This window comes from Uloborus diversus, unplaced genomic scaffold, assembly GCF_026930045.1.
Source record: "Uloborus diversus isolate 005 unplaced genomic scaffold, Udiv.v.3.1 scaffold_397, whole genome shotgun sequence".
In the NCBI taxonomy this organism is placed as follows: Eukaryota; Metazoa; Arthropoda; class Arachnida; order Araneae; family Uloboridae; genus Uloborus; species Uloborus diversus.
In genome coordinates, this window is record NW_026558568.1 from 67893 (window position 1) to 86281 (window position 18389).

General features: G+C 31.8%; 1 protein-coding gene across 1 annotated transcript in view; it reads left to right on the forward strand.

Annotated features, from left to right (window-relative positions):
* LOC129233415 (oxysterol-binding protein-related protein 3-like) overlaps nt 1–18389 on the forward strand; it is a 56179-nt gene that overhangs the window by 10409 nt on the left and 27381 nt on the right. Inside the window, 7 exon segments of the mRNA XM_054867445.1 lie at nt 6249–6407; nt 8633–8724; nt 11215–11433; nt 12112–12319; nt 13571–13710; nt 13906–14022; nt 17698–17811. Coding sequence (XP_054723420.1) covers nt 6249–6407; nt 8633–8724; nt 11215–11433; nt 12112–12319; nt 13571–13710; nt 13906–14022; nt 17698–17811 — 1049 coding nt within the window.

The window sequence follows — 18389 nt, forward strand, 5'->3', positions numbered from 1 at the left end:
AAGATTATGTAAAAAATGTGTTCCCTAAGATTATTACGGAAGGACGTTATAAGCCCAAGCATGTCTTTAATATGGACGAGACAGGGTTGTTCTGGAAACGAATGCCATCTCGTAGGTATTTATTTAAAGTCGAAGAAAAGGCCTCTGGGTTTAAAGTCAATAAGGATCGTGCAATTTTGGTTATGTGCGGCAATGCTGCTGGCTTTTTGTTAAAACCTTCTTTAAAAGTAAAAAAATACAAGGGTTTTGAAAAACAAAAACAAGGCCACCCTGCCAGTTCATTGGATGCACAACTCAAAAAAGCTTGGATTACAAAAACCCTCACGAACGGATGGTTTGTCGAATAATTCTTTCCTCAGGTTAAAGATTATTTGAAGGACACGGTTCTGCCTTTCAAGGCCCTCCTGATAATGGAAAATGCTGGAGGTCATGCAACAAACCTTCTTGAGGAAGGCGTTGAAGTACGTTTTTTGCCACCAAACACGACGTCATTAATCCAACCTATGGATCCAGGGCGATATTAAAGAATTTAAAGCCATTTATACAAGGGGGTGTCTCCAAAACCTTGTGCAGGCAATAGACAGTGGAAAATTTCAACCTGAAAGAGGACTGGAAGCGGTACACAATTGCCTCTGCACTGCACAACATAGGCACATCATTAAAAGCCATGAAAACACAGACAATCAATGCAAGTTAGAAGAACCTTTGGCCAGATGTCATGCATGACTGTCAAGGCTTTGCTCATGAAGACATTCACCATGAAGCACTTAAAAAGGCAGTGGAGTTGGCGAAGCACCTGGGTGGAGAAGGATTCTCTGAGATATGAAGGAAGAGGATATCAACGAACTCATCGACTGCTATGGCCAAGCTTCATCAGATATTGACCTTACAGAATTTGTTAAATCTGCAAGTGAGAAAGAAGATGAAAATGAAGAGAATGAAAAGGAGCTGCTTTCTCTGAATTTCGAAGTCCTTAACAAAATGAGCATATTTGCAAGAGAAATGCTAAAGCTGTCAGAGACGCATGATCAGAATATGATACGTTCTATTACCTTCGCTAATTGCATCTGCAATGGCTCCTTACAACAATTCAGTTGCCTTAGAGAAAGAAAAACTAAGGCAACCGAAGATAACATCCTTTCTGATAAAGATGACAGATCCACCCAAAAAAAACCCGGGATGATCCTAAAAAGGACGAAGATGAACTCATCATTCTTTCTTCATCTGATGAAATGTCTGATGATCATGAACTGTCAGAAGACTGATAACATTCTGATTGCGCTGCATAAAACCTTCTTATTTTTTAGTTATACATACATTTACTATATCTATACTGTTCAATGCTATAATAATGCTGTAATGTATGTACTGTAAGTACCATACTGCTTTATTTTATGTTTCTCTTCCTCATTAATCATTGATTTTGTGCTAAATTACAGTATTTTATGTCAAATAATAACGCTTTTTCTAAAATACAGAAAAAAGTTGGTTCTTTGTATAAGATACTGCAATATATAGTTAATAAATGGTTTGAAACAATATGAGGGGTGTTTACAAATCTCTGAAAAAATTGGGTATGCTTATAAAAAATTACTAAACAATCCTTGTTCCACAAAGCGAAATTCTGACTTACGCGAGGGGTCTTGGAACGCATCCCTCTCGTAAGTCGGGACTCGACTGTATCTATGATGTTAATTGTTTGATCTCCGAAGGGACAAAAGTACTAAAAACCACACTCATCCTTAAAATAAACTTTTAAAATAATTATTTTATCTGGTATCAAGATCCAAGGTGCAGCAACTGTGGCAAACAGCTTTACCTGTTTGTCAAATTTCACATTTTCTGAATCTTACTTTTCTTCATACATATGGCACAAACTAAAAACTAAAGATTTTTTGGTTACATGCATAGAAACTAAGGTGTCTGAATTCAGACTTTGCATCCCATAAGTCGAAAATTGAATATCTATAACTGGAAAAAGATTGAGTTGCCAACACTTTGTTGATAGCCATGGCTTGCAAAGGGATATCTATCTATCAATTTACATATCGGCTTCCAATGCAAACATGCAGGGAAAAACGACCCATCGGCCTTAAAAAACATTGAAAAGGCGATGGAATTGGCCGATGTTTCTGAAAATGAAATGACCTTTGCTGTTTTACTTTTTAATACAAAGTAAAAGGAATTATTTTTTTCACATAAAATTTTTTACTTAAATTTCAGTATGAATTTCTATTTTAGTCACCCCTGAAAGAATTTAATACTGAATTCAGGTACAAACAAGTTAATTATTGCTTTGTTTTTTGTGGGGGAATGTACATATGTGTATCTCATAACTCAAAAATGGTAATCTGTAGAAGGTTAAAATTTCGTATGTGGGGTCTGCAAATGTTCCAGTTGTGCACTTCCCCTTTTTGTTTTCAATTGGGTGTTCTACAAGGCCTATTTACTTATTTTTTTTTGTGGCTATTAACTACTTATTTCAATGCAAAATTAATATATCGTCTTAGACTGACGGTCATCTGTTGATATATTGCCAAATTGGAGACCAACGTGGAGACAAATTTGAGATGGCGAAACCAGTTTTTGTGACATTTTTTTAGTTCCTTTGAACCGATGGTAATTTTTATTTTTTCGATATTTACAATATGAATCACAGTAATGCAGTCTTTTCTGTATTGCTTTGGCGCAGTTACAAGTTTGGGGACCGCCGAAATATGTTTTGTGACCCTCTTTCTCCATCACATTAGTTGTAAAACATTTATCATAAGCATTTTGTAACTCCTACAGTGCCCGTATGGTTATGAGGCCTCTCGCGCAATTGCAACATTTGCGATATTTTAAATCTGCCACTACACGTCAAAACAAACTGGGGTACAAATTTTAAAAAGGTTTTTCTGCTCAATGTTCATGATTATTTTGAACTCTATTTTTTTAAGACTATATTTTTTATTTCCGAGAACACTTGCGTGCCCCCCCCCCCACCTCCCTCTAGTTCTGAAATTAAACTCTAGTTGTACTTCCGTGTTGGTTAAAACTAACACCATTCATAAAAGTAGAGATTTTATTCTAAAGCTTTATCTGTTGTTTAGGAAGAGTTTAGAGCATTAATAGAAGAAATTGATTAAAGACGTTTTGGATGGTGGCATAGTTCGGAAATCAAAGAGGCTTTTGAATTCTTTCTTCTGAAGTGCTGAAGAAGATTCAGAAACTCTTCCATGGCGTTGGTGGTAGCAGTTCTATTTTTAAAAAATGAGGCCAAAGTTAGCGCCAAAGTTTAATGTTGTGAGTTACTCCAAAATCAGAGTGCTGCCTCCCTCATCGTTTCAAGCATTTCTTATATATTTAGTGATTATTTATTTTGCTCAAGGAATCATTTTGCATTGTATTTCTCCTACTTGTTTCACCTATGTTTCGTAATGCGCCATCTTTTTTGCACCATTTATAGAGATAGATTTCTTTTCTATTGTAAGTAACTATGAATTTTTATAAAATCGATGAAAAAAAGTTATTTTTGTTTTCATCATATTTTTAATAATATATTATAGAAAAGTTTCAAGGATTTTCTATTACGCAATATTTTAAATTTCAGAAAATTATTCTTAAATTGAAGAAGTTAATTTGAACTTGTTTATAGTGCTTCATAAAAGATTAAACAATCAAATTGTTCAATATTATGTGTGCTAACAATAGATCAAGTAGTATATGTATTAAGTTATTAACTGGGTATAAATAGCAAGTTTGTTTATTGTAACTGCGTTTTGATAACCTCACTCTTTTCATGGCTATTCTTTTTTCAGCAAAAAAGTTATGTCACTGTTATAGCTTTTATGAAAAATGCAAACATTTCTATTCATAAATTTTAAATAACTATAAAAATATTCCTATTATGATTTAATATTGTAACTTATCTGTTATCCTGTTTGTTTAATTTGATGACTAAAAAATCTCTATATGCGAATATTTCCACTTTCATTGTGTAATTTGTTGACGGTTTCATTTTTTTTTTTTTTTATTTTAATTCTTAATTTTTTTTTGAATGATTAAGCAATATAATTGAATATTTTTTAACTATATATTGTACCTAAATACATACATTATTACATTATTCCTGAAATCTTAGTTATATGTTCGATTTAAAAAAAAATCAATTGGTTATTTACCTGTATCTTTGTTTTTCTTCCTTTTTTTTTTTTTTTTTTTTTGTCTTTTTTTTTTTTTTTTTTTTTTTTTTGGCTGTTTTTTCTCTGTCATCATACAGCAGTCAAAAAAGGAGAAGCATAACTACACACTATACAGATTGTACATAGAGCAATCCAACAGTTTGGGGACAAGCTGTATAAAACCTTGCCCAGAATAGTTCATATTACTGAAGCACATCCACCTTCAAAGGGTCACCTTGAGCGACTATGTACTTCTGCCAATGTTCATATATTTTTTGGAAACGCTCCTGGAAGCCATTTATCCCAACCTCCTGTGACGCAGCTTTATCTTCATCTTCATCTGACGAAAGAAAGTGGCGTCCCTGCAAATGTTTTTTTGCTTTGAATAGGTAAATGTCACACGGAGCTAAGTCCGACAAAACATTATGTTATTTGTTTGTCATATCAGAGTATTGACCAATTGAAGCATGCATCCTCAATATGGAAGTTGCCTTCTTCTCCATGATGAAGTTAAAGCAGCAGTGCAGGAGGTGTTAAAGGAGGTTGCAAAAAATGACTTCCATGAGTGCTTCCAAAAGCTATACGAACGTTGACAGAAGTGCATAGTCGCTCAAGGTGACTATTTTGTAGATAGATGTGCTTCGGTAATGTGAACTATTCAGGGTAAGGTTTTATACAGCTTGTCCTCAAACTTTTAGATCATGCTACGTACGTATGAGTTTTCAACTTACTATTTCATAACATTTTTGAGTGACGCAAGTTTACATACATGAAGTCATTGCACGAGAATTTGTGATAATTAACTGAGGGAGTGTTCAAAATGGATATTTCGGTTATCTATGTATTCTTAGGTACATATGCATGTACAGATGTGCAAAAAAAACTTGTGAACATGAAATTGGATGATCGTAAAATAGAAATTGATGTCGAAATCTGATTTTTTTTGTGATTATAAATCCCTATTTGTTATATTCCTTATTCGTCCCCCCCCCCCCGTTTTCTATTCATTGATTGTTTTCAAATAAATGAATTGGAAGTGAGAAAGAGTTTTATTTTCTATCTTTCAAATAATTTTTGACAGTCATTTATCAATATTTTTTCATGTAACATCATTCATTTTAAGCATGATTGAGGCAAATTATTATTTTTGCACTTTAATTTTGAACATACAAATGTGTTACAAATGAGCTGATGTGTGCATCACATGACTTCCTTTTACTCGAATTTAATGTAATTTCCCCATTGTTGGCAATTTAAATGTGATTCAATAGTTTACTCTCTAAATATCACCAACAGTGTGGCCAAATTGAAACCAGATTTTAAAAAAAAATCGCCAAATTTGTCGCCAAGTTGGTGACAAGACTTGGCGACCAAAAAACTGGCCATATATCGCCAAATGTCCGCCAAATGATAACACCACTTGAGTTTACTTCGAAATTAACAATGATTTCCCCCAAAAAGGGGTAAAAGACTCCTTTAGAAACACCCAAATGCAACCAAAAGGGGAGGTGCACAACTAGACCCTGCAAGGAGTCTACGTACCAAATTTCAACTTTGTAGGACATACCGTTCGTGAGTTATGCGACATACATACACACATATGCACATACGTACATACAGACGTCACGCGGAAACTTGTTGTAATTAACTCGGGAAATGTCAAAATGGATATTTCAGGTGTCTATACGTTCTTAGGTACATATGTACGTGTGGTCGGGTTTAAAAAAAACTCAACATTCATTTGGAGGTGAGCAAAATGGAAATTAAGGCCGATTTTTGAGTGAAAATTTTTTCGTGAATACAATACTTCCTTTTTTGTAAAAGGAAGTAAAAAGGATCGAGAATGGCATTTAAAAAATTAATAATAATGTCAAGTACATTGTTCTTCCTGAATACATTGTAATGTTTTAAATTAAGTTCCACTTTTTGATTTAAAAAGATGTTTTTCTCTTAACTGTTTCACAGTTCGCCAAGTTCCCTTACATTTGCTGATTTCCTTGTGATTCTTTTTCAATATTCTTAGTCTGAATAATTTAGTATGTATGACTGAGTGATAATTGAAATTGATTTGTTTTTCCTTTGTAGTATCTTTCCCTGTATCTTATACTCCTCCAGTAACCAGTATGCAAGATTCTTCTGCATGGCAAAATAATAGGCATACTCTAATACGTAGCCCAATTTCTCAACAGAGTAGGGTTGCTGCTTGGATTTTAGATTCGTCAGCAATAGATCAAGGAAATAAAGGTGATTGTTATTATTTTTTTTCAAATTAAATCTCATGCTTTCTTGGTAGCACTCTGTACATTTCCATTTAAAATTACAACTAACAAATACAAAAGTGATGTCCAGCAACAGGCTCTGGGCTCAGTCACCAGTGAAGATCAGTAGCTCGCTTAAAGCTATATGCCCCTCAGTAAGCTGTTCCAAGTGCCTGCAACCCTACCAAAGTAGTTTTTTTTCTTATTTCCAGATTAGCTTCAGATTTAGATAGCTTAAAACAGTAACCTCTGGTCTTGTTTCTCATGTGAAAATTTAGTCCATCATTAACCTGTTCATTTTAATAAATTTAAATACAGTAAATACCTGATTATCTTCAGAATAGGGTGGCACTGCAACAGTGGAGTAAGAAAATTTGCAGATAAACTGCAAATTAGGTTAAAACAATGCTGGTGTATGAATGGGCATGAGCAGAAATTTAGGGACCCATCGCAAATGACTTTTATGGGCCTCCCTCCATATTGTTTACCTACATTCCTATATATATTTCAAACCTCGTTTCAAAAATCTTGGAGCCTCCTTCAGGTTCGGGCCTAGGCCAACAGGTATCTCCCCCCCCCCCCCCCGTGCAAGCTCCTGAATTTATGCACATAGTGCTTTGAAAGATCAATAATACTTACCAAAATTTTAACTACAGCTTAAACAATAAGAGTGTATGTGAAAGCTAGAAAAGATGGCTCATTATTACAAACATTCACAAACATTATAACTGCAGCTTAAACAATAATAAGTGTATGTAAAAGCTAGAAAAGGATTGCTCATTATTGCAAACAGATTAGACATACGCGTGGGTGCCCAAATGCAACATTTTAAGGGGGCACAGATATTTTCCCCATGGAAACCGATTTCAGTACAGATTAGAGTTATTAAAATTGGACATTTTTAATACCTTATTCATTAATGGTTGGAGAAAAAATGTTTTTAAATTTTTGCAAAGAAAAAGTACTAAAGGGACATTCTAATATCTAGGGGGACTTGAACCCCATCTCCCCCCCCCCCTCGCATGGGCACCCATGGACATACGTGAGGAAATCATTCAAGCAGATTAACTGCTATAGATCAATCTAGGTTAAACCAAAAAATGCAAAGGGGATGGGAGCAGAATGTTTTCAAGATTGTTCTGGTCACTGGTTTATGTAAGTAACCTAGTGTAGATCTAAAAACTACTTTACATCTATGTCCCAGTTTTTGTCCCCTGCAATCTGACGACTTTTAATAGTAGTCAAACTGTTTAAAAATTATCAAAATCAAAAAAAAAATTAAACATTTTCTTTCTCTTGGAGAACATTCCTGTAATATTAAGACAACATTTTCAGATGTGAAAATCAGATGATTGCAGCAATTGTAAGTGCAATTTCTGAATGTTATGTGTAAACATTCAGATCAAGCTGCGTGTAATTTTAAAGGCAAACTTTTGGTTATGATGGCAGGGTTAAGAATTTAAATTAAAGAAGAATAATGTCAAATATGCATTTATTGGTTTTTTGGTGCTGTTTTCTGCTAGAAGCAAATATATTGATTCTGTGACATTTTGCTAAAGGTTGTTTTATAAATTAAAAAAAAAAAAAGACAAAATAGTGGGATCCTGAACTATCAATAAAATGAGGGTTTTGATACAGAAGAATCAAAGGCGTCATTAAAAAATTGCAACATTAATAAACTAAAGATATTTTCTGTAACTTGTGCTTGAATTATATAGTTTTATTCTAGCTTTATATGATGCAAAATTCACTACTGCATGGCAATATATTTTGATTCCATGCAATTTTTCTTTGAAAAAGTTAAGCTATGTGTTGACGTATTTTATAATGCTTACATACCGTGTGTATTTTTAACTTTGTAATAGGGCAAAATAGGCAGTTACCTAGTAAATTCTAAGGGACATCAAATTTTATACATTTTAAACTGTTCTTAAAGACTTAAAAACTTTTTTTTTTTTAATTTATTGTGTCAATATATTTTTGTTGTTATTTTCAAATAAATTTAATATGATCCTTCTCTTGAAAGGGAAATGAGATTGTATTATTTTTAATTACAACATTTCGAAGTATTGTATTTATCAGTGTTAATTTTTTCACTAGACATCTTCAGTGCATTGTTTTAGTTAAATTTGTTTAAGTACGTATGTTACATGATGATTAATGCAAAAATTTAATATTTATGCTTAATCTCATTTTCAAATTTTCATACAGATTTATCCAGTTTACAAGATAAATTATATCAATTAGAATCTCTTTTGCAACAATTAGAAATGAATGCCAATTCAGAAGAAAATTATTTGGAGGTATGATTTTTAATTTAATTTCAATAATGTATTAATTGTAATGTTAAGTATTGCAAGTATTTGTGTATGCTAGTGAATGTTTTTTTTTTTTTTAAATTATGTTGAAAATGTGCAATTACTTCTATGTTCAAGATTTAAAAGAACTCCATTTTTACAATTGATTTTAAGGAAAATTGATCCAAAAATAAGTTGTTTTCAATCAAAATAACTATCAAATTTCATCCAAAATGACATTTAATATTTTTCTAAAATGTTCAACATATTGTGTATATTTTCATCAAACCTGGCATTTTATAATGCATTGAATCTCTGTGTGTGTGTGTGTGTGTGTGTGTGATTAAAAGTAAAATAAGAAACCTAAACAGCGAATATGCAAAAAAATTGCCAATATGTGTTTCAGAGTTATTAGGGACTCCTTTCACATGCAGAAAGATGTGAGCTAATGTATTTAATTTGGCAAAAGGCTCTTATCAGAGGCCTTTACATCCATTAGCTATTTTTTTGCATTTAAAAAGTGGTCTCTTTTAGCCCCAAAACACACATCAGCATTTTTTTTTTTTTGTAATTTGAGTTCGAAAGTACAGTAGAAAGTCAAATATCAGGAAAGAAGAAGTATATCTGGTTAATGAAAATTTCAAATAGTTGCACTGCTTTAAATTTGATTATGATGATATTTTTCATCTAGCGTCTCTACAAACTTGTTTCAGGATTAGGACTGATAATGAGAGCAATGCATATTAAAGATGGCTTGTTTATAAGCTAAATTTTTACTTTTACGAGATGTTAAAAAAGTTTTTTAGAAGTGCACATACAAATTATTGCATGAGTTTACGTACACTGTACAATCTATATTTCATAAATGATGAAGATAGCTATAAAGCACATGGTCTTTAATGGATCTAGTTAACTCAACATGCAGTCAATCAGTGTTGTACCCATATGCTGTACTGTATTTATTTCTTATTGAATCAGAAGTTTGAGCATACTAGACATATTTTTTCCCATCAAAGTTAAAAGTATATTTTCAAGATTAAATACAAATACAAATGTGATGACCAGCAACAGGCTCTTGGCCCAGCTAGGCTGGTCCTAGTCAATTTATTAGTCCCCAATGAAGATCAATGGCCCTCTTAAAGCTATCCACCCCCTTGCTCATTACCACCTCTTCCGGTAAGCTGTTCCAAGTGCCCACAATCCTACTAAAGTAGTAGTTTTTCCTTATTTCCAGGTTAACTTGACATTTGAATAGCTTAAAACAATGACCCCTTGTCCTGCTTTTGGTGCAAAAATTTAATCCATTAACAGCAATCATTTCGATAAATTTAAACAACTGAATCATGTCCCCTCTGATCCTCCTTTTCTCCAGGCTATACATATTAAGCCTATTAAGTCTGGTACCATAATCTAAATATGAAAGTCCCCTTACTAGTCTAGTTACCCTTCTTTGAACCCTTTCCAATACACAAATATCTTTCCTCAGATAAGGCGACCAAAACTGCACAGCTTACTCCAAATGGGGTCTTACTAAACTCCTATATAAAGGCAGAAGAACCTTTTTAGATTTATTTGAAATAAATCTATTTATAAACCCAACATTTTGTTGGCTTTGTTACTTGCAATGCTTCACTGTTGAGATATACATTTGATATAATCTATTTGTGCATTAATTTATTATCATTTATGTGTCATGTACTCAAAATTATGAGAAAATGTGCTAATTTGAGAAGTTTACTGCCTCTCATTGGTTTGTAGCTCAAAAATCACAAGCAATAATAACAATCCAGCAGTTCTTACTGGAGGTGTTGATTTCAAAAAAAAAAAAAAGGAGTGAGACGTTTACAATAATCTTTGCTTGTTTATTAAAGTCATTACATTTAGTGTTTATATTGTTTGGAGTTTTTACATATAATCCATTAAAGTTGATAAATAATAAAGTCAGTTTGTTCTATTTCAGTACTCTATGACTAAAAATGAAATTTAAAGTAAAAATAGATTTTTTTTTCTTCTTTTTTTAAACTCTGGAAGAAAAAAAAAAGGTTAAAAGTGCTTCAGGGTTCATCTATTTCAGAGAGAAGGTAAAGTAAATCATAAGACTCCCAATGTGCTGCAAACAACTCCTTGAAAACCAAATACAGAAACTCTGTATGATAGCCCTAAGGAATGCTTATCTTCTTTTCGAACAAGGTTTGAGCAGTGGCACAAGGAGATTGTAAGCTTGGAGTGATATGAATTTCAAATTGTTTGCTGAAGAGATAGTTGAACTTGTAACACATATCTACTTTAAGTGATAAATCTAATAGAAAAGAAAAGAAAAGTGGAATGTTTAGAATAATGTTAGTGAGCAAATTATGTTTTTAAAAAAATGCAAATAAAAATAAAATCTGCTTGCTCTCATTCTAATATTGTTCTTTTTTTCAACATGTTGTTTGAAATGAAAATCTATATAATATTGATTTGATATGAATGATTGTTTTTTTTTTCTTTTGCCAGCTACCAGAAAAGCCTACAGTAGTGACCAAAAAAGAAAGAAAGCGATTTCATCTCAAAAAGCGAAACAAAAATCAAAAATCTAGTAATCAGTCAATTACTAAAAATAATAAAGCAAATAAGCAAAATGTTTCTATCATTGTTTCTAAAGATGCATCAGCTGCACCATTCAATAGTACAGAGAATATGGTTTCGTCTGAAAATTTAAATCAGGAAAAAATTGTAAGTGAAACGAATTCCTTGAACTTTTTATTTTTGTTACTGATTTTTTTTTTTTTTTTTTTTTTTTTTTTTTTTTTTTTTTTTTTTTTTTGTAGATTTTAAGCAACAATAGAATTTCAATTCTCTGATCGTAAAAATTAACATTTAAATGGGATCAATGCTCAAAAAATGTATTATCTTTTTCAATGTTTTATTGTATGTCAGTAAGGAAGCATTTTAAATGCACCCTTAAGATTTTCTGTTGTAACTCATGTTTTTTAGCCAGAAAGTCAACATGATTAAAGTGAAAAACGAATGTGCACGAAGCACAAATTCTGATGAAACTACAGCATATAGCTATTTCAAGGCTGCAATGGAACCTCTTCATCAATGAAGAAGAGGCTCCATTGTAGCCTTGAAATAGCTATATGCTGTATTTTCATCAGAATTTGCTTTATGTACCTTGATTTTTCACTTTAGTCATATTGTAGCACAAAGCTTATATGGTAATTTTTCATTTAAAGTCAACATATTTGTAAATATAAACATACATATTGCAATTCGGAATTATAATATATTTATTGTATTTTTTGAGTGATTTGAATAAACTGACTAAATTTAATGCTGACTTTTAAAACATGCTTTGATTTTATGAACTGCATGTTCACTAAAATCATTTGTTGTCTTTCCCTATTATAGTCAGGAGAAACTGGATTGCCTATTTCAGAAATGGCACACTTAAGCTGCTCTCATCCTTCTCTAACAAGTAGTGAAGATTTAATTCGTCCTCATAGTTTATCTGATTCTGTATCATTGATGACATGTTCTCTGCCAGAACCATGCTCGTCTTCCACTCATAATTGTCTATATAAATATAGAGAGGAATTTGTTTCTTTAGCTAAAGAAGGTAAAAGTATATAATTATTTTACATAGCGTATATAGTATTTTCTGTATGTTTGTTGAGGCAATGAGGAACAAAGGGGTGTACATTTTTTCTTTTTAATTTGTGGCTTCATTATTTTTAAATTGCAGTAGAGTTGCTAGTTTGATAAAATAAAATAATAAACTATGTGGAACGTTCTTTTCTGTACTGCACCAAATATAAATATTTATGTATTTCAAGTTACATTACCAGTAACTTGTCAACACTACAGTATTTCTCATATAGATTTTAAATCAAAATTGTCAGGTTTGGTTTGTTTCAAGAACAAGAGGTATTTATTGAAGACAGATCAGATGTTTTTTTATAAACTGGTGTGTCTTTACTCAATATGCCCCCTCTCCCTTCCCCCTTCTAGATTCCAACAAAATCTCCATTGCATTTGGCACACTTATCCCACCTTTTTTGAATCTTCGAAGAATTCTGGGAGCCATTTTTGATGCAACTTTCTAAATCTCCAAAGCAGCTTTCATCACTGAGCCTGATGGTGAAAAATGAATTTCTTGAAAATGTTTCTTCTCTTTAGGAAATGAAGATTTTCAATGGTTTTTTTATCACTTACTTTGTTGGTAAGGCTGCGATGGTTTTTGAAATGAGAAATTTTAATATTTTTTTCCTTTATTCCAAAGAAACTTTTTAACAATAATATGATCATCGTAACAATCACAAGTTGAAAGCTCTGCTTAAGCTACTTGAATTATTTTAAAAGTTTACCTAAGTAGATCATTTTGGCAACTAAAGCACCGAAGCTAGGTACCAATGATGCCTCATTTTCATTTCCAAATTTTGAACCCTGTGTTTAGAACCCCTTCTCAATGCTAAAAATAATATAAAAAAGTAAAAAGTGAGATTATGTAAGAAAATCTGACAAAATTGTCTTTCAAAAAGGTTACAAAGTACAAAATTTATATCTTTAATTTCATTTAATTTTACTTCCACCAAAATTTACTCCAAAATACATGACTTGCATTCATGTATTTTAGAGCAATACACCTTTGGAATGTAAAGACATCTGAGAAAACCAACTATTTCTTATCAGGTGTCTTTACATAATTCAGCTCACACCTTTTTGTGTTCAAAAAGGGGTTACTTCCTGCAATTTTTACAAGTTTTGTGCTTTTTTTTCTTTCTTTTTCAGCATGAAGATTTTATTTGAATCCATAAAGTTTTTTCAATTGAAAAATTGTTTTAACATTGCTGTTACTTTTTCTCCATAGTTCATGGGGGGCTGAAATCAGTTGTCAGAAGTCTTCAGACTGAAAGAGAGAGGTTGAAGCAGGTATTAGAAACTGAGACTGTGCCTAGCAATAGTAGTAGTGGTGCACTTATTGCTTGCTTGAGAAATTCTTTAAACCAGGTAAGAATTTGTGAAACATTATACATTAAATGTACATTTTCTGGGATGATTTTTCTTTCTTTTGCTATCTCAAATAACTTTCTGCTTGCTAATAACTTTGGAGAAGATCCTCATTATAAAAAATAACTTTAAAAATATCTTTTTTGGAAAATGTGTACCTTTTTCAAGCTCCTCAGAACGTTCTTATATTTGCAGACATTGCAACAAAATAAAGACTTGAAATCAAAGTTGCAAGAAATTCGTACATTAAGTGATGTTAGCTGCATTATCCCTCCAGTAGGTACACCTGCTGGAGATAATGATGAACCAACTGTAAGTTAGATTTCTCTGCTTTCTTGCCCCTTCTAGAACTTTTCCTAATATTTCTTAAGTACATAAAGTAGTTCTTTTTGTAGTATGCATCTTTGTTTCATATAGGTGCAAACAATTTTAGTTTTGGACTTCAGAAGAAATCTTGTTCTAACTAAACTAACCTTCTAACTGAATACTTTCAAATATTTTTAATTCCCATTTCATACTATTTTCTTTTTCTCTAATGATCTTAAATATTTCTTGCGTATCAGTTCCACCTGATGTTAATGTGTCCATAGAAGGAATCGATAAATGTGATGCATTTTCAGCTACATTTATCTGGATTATTCTAGTCCAGGTTTCTTTCTCAATCCACTTTTTTTATACACATTTTTTTTATATTAAAGCACTTAGCACATGTGCACCTTTTCTCCAGCATTAAATAATGCTCTTAACTTTCTGTTTCTCTTTTAACAGCTAAATTATAACAAATTGCATAGTTTTAAAATCATTTTAATTAATTAGCGTATTTACAGACATGTAACAAATGATATGTCTAACCATCTTAAGACATTTTTTAGGGAAGCAAAACATCTCAAGTGGGAAGACTATGTTTAAAAAAATTATCAAAATGTTTCAGCTATTAATATTTAAAATGAAAGGTGATGATTTTGTAATACATAAATTATGTATGAACTATTGTTCATTTTTTCCCTATTATAAATATCCCTTTAGCTAATTTAGAGACTTAAAAATAAGTTCACAAACAAACAGTTACTTTACCTGAGCCATATCATTCATATTAACCAGGAAACTGCACGATCAAGGAAATGTGAAAAAATCCATATAGGTAGCATTTGAAAAAGCATAGTAAAACATGTTTACAAACTCACAAGTTATGTACCCTCGTGGCCTCATTGTCGAAGTATATGGTCTTAAAGTCTGCTAATATTTTGAGTAAAGTTGCCAAATTTAGTGAGTTTCGTTGAGAAAAGGAACCTACAGTGTGAATTCAACGTCTACATCTGACAAGACGGCTCATACCCATTTTTGGTCATCACCAAAGTGTGTGAAAGATGTTTTACATCAATTCTTTATTCAGTGGTGATTATCAAAGGGGAAAGTGAAGGGGGTTAGAGCATAGACTGTGCCATTGGGACCTTTCCCTATTTGTATTGAATTCAAAACATGTTTATCAAATATTCCAAAAACTCATTTTTTTAAATTAAAAATTAAATATTTTTCTTAACAGTTGTCAGACATTAAAACTTGATAGATTAACTTTTGTGCAATGACTTTTAATGTAATAACTTTTTCATAAAATAGGAACTCATACCATAACCCATGACCATTTTATTTCAACATCGAAGACTATTCATTTTATTTTCTTTATATGAGCTCAAATTAGCCTGCTTTTTGTGCTTATTCATTTTCATTCTCCTACATCATTAAGAAATATTTACAGCATATTTCATTAATAAGAGTTCACTTCAGTTAGTTAAGTAAAACACAGTTAAAATATAGTAAAATTCTGAAATGTATTAACACAGATGAAATGAAAAAATTTAAGTTTAATTTTCGTTGTAAGGTTGTCGTTTCTCTGGATAAACTCTCTACTGTCCCCTAAATAAGCTTGATGTTGATTCTTTAATTTAGTACACACAAGTAATGGCATTAATTCAACAGATGACCAAAAATGGCTATGAGATGTCTTGCATGTGATGAGAATGGTGAAATCCTGTGTTTTTATTTTCTTGCCAAGTCTTTAAATTTGGAGACTTCTCTTATGATTTCGATAGACTTTAAGACTAAAGGAAGAAAGGAGGGCACATATTTTGTGGGTCAAAACTCTCAATATGCTCTTTCGAATGTGCTACAAAATCGAATGTTTGAATTAGAATAGCCACCCATATGTGTTTGTTGCTTTCATATTCACATGATATTAACTTCACATTATGCAAACATCTAGGCTATTTTGATTTTCCAACAGCTGTAATTGTCAAATTCTTTGTACTAATCATGTTAGCACCTACTAAAACTGTAAATCGTTTTCTTTTTTGATTACCTTTGTAAGTATGAGTTTTTACCTTATTAAATGAGGTGGTAAGCTCCACAATCGCTTCTGACCAAAATTGGTTTTATTCATAGTATTACATGAGAATGAATTAGATTCTCTTCTCTGTTTATGTGTGCTATTTTTGTGTCTTTCAGATTGATCCTTTTCCTTTCACCTTTTGAACTTACTAAATTTTCCATTTTTTTTTACTTTTTTTTTTCTTTTTGCAATTTTTTTATCTCTCACAACTGACAAGGCTTCTCTTGTTATCCCTTTTCCTAACATTTTGCAGAGGATCTGCTCTGTTTTATATTGCCCAAGAAAGTTTGGATAGTAGTATTTTTTTTTTAATTTATTTAAAATAAATATCACCAACGATTGATGAATTATTTCTTCCATGGACCAAAACGTACTCATGAATTATTGATTTATGAAATGAAATAAAGTGCCTTCTTACCTTTTCTGGACCTTTAACAAAAGACTAAATGCAAGTAAAGGGCATAAAGTAGAGCGTGATCATTTTCAGTGAGCAAACATGTTTAGCTGGAGTACCTAAGAAAATCTGAAAAAAAAAAGGAACAGATAAATAGTTTTATCGCCAATCAAATTAAAATTGCACACAGGTAAAAAGGTGTATAAGTTGTATTCTCCATATGAAAGTATTTGATTTATGTTTCTCAATACATGATACAAAATGCTGAACAATTTGTTAAAAAGAACATTTTGTTCAATGGTGAAAATTTGCAACAAAGAGGTCAGAAATATTTGTTCATCTTAAGCAGGGGGCACTTAAGCAGCACCCCCTAATACCACCCCCTAAATCTTGCAAAGACCCTCCCAAAAGCAAGAGTCCCCCAAAAAATAAAAAATACCCCTCATAACATCCCTCTTAAAAATTTATATGGCGCAGTCTGCACTATGACCCCCCTAGGTGGGCACCCTGTCTTAAGCAAACTGTTCATTTTAATACACCTGATCTAACATGATTTCTAACAAAGTGAAATAAACGGAAAATCACAAAACATTCATTTTCTGCAGTGATTTTTTTAACCATTTTGTTAAGCGATTTCAATTGTATTTGAATTCAGATTATAGTAAAAATAAATGAATCAGTGCTTATGATAAATAGTAATCTTAATTAAATATAAAAATTACTAATTTTTCTATTTTTATCAGAAATATTAAAAATTGATCTGTTGCTTGATTTTTTTTTTACTTGCCTGAAACTACAACATTTCTGATCATTTTGCTTTAGAGCATTATATTAGTGAGTAATTTTTTTTTTTTTTTCATATCTGTTAAAGATGAGAGAAAAACTTGAAATTCGGAAAATTACTTTTGGTGAAATATATACTTTTATCAATATAAGCATTTAAAAGAGCAAGCTGTTTCATATTTCACTTTTAATGCTTACTGTGTATGTAAACTCAAAAACAATTCTTGTTTTTTTTAAAAAAAAGCTTCAAATTAAATGTAGTTTAACAGACAGATACATAGAAGAAGAAATATTCTGCATTGTTTAGCATTCTGAAACCTGTTGGTCTGAAGTGGTAAATGAAAATTTCTGCTGAGAGATTTAAGCTTTAATTAAGCTCAATTTAAATGTTTGAATATTGTGTTGTGTGGTCACCTTTTTACAGCTCATTCATCAACCTCTACAGCCCTCCTTGTCTCATGAAAGCTCTTCTGTCCTGTCGGCTTCTGAATTCTTTGATGCTGCTGAAAATTTTTCAAATTGCAGTACTTCGTCTGAGGTATGTGAATTGCTTTTTAAATTTATTTATGTTGCGTATAGTTAAAAAAAAAAAAAAAACATTTTTTCAAAATTACATTTGAAAATTCAATGGTAATGGATGGGAAGTATTTATCTGTGATCAGGCAGCATCACGCTTTTATGTGAAAGGTCTTAATAGGGTAGGTAAAGCATCTAATAGCAGTTACAGCTTCATAAATAGTTAATTGAGAAATCTAAAAGTAATTTGGATGAACTAAATTTTTTGTATTGCAATGCTCATGGTATCAGGAATAAGATGGATGAATTGAAAATGATTGTTTGGGAAATATTTACAGGTTACCTAATACCAACCAGGATCAAGATAAGAAGTATTGTGTCATTAGGGACATGGCTAGAGAGGGATCAGTCATTGTAATGGGGGATTTCAACTTCCCAGGACTTATTTGGAACATTTTTTTTTGCCCTAGAAATGGCAGAGAAGAGAATTTTTTGAAAGAAATTGGCAATTGCTTCTTAGATCAAATTGTTACCCTAGGTACTTGGCATGATGCAGTTTTAGGTTTAATTTTTTATAATGACGGAAGTTATATTCAGAGG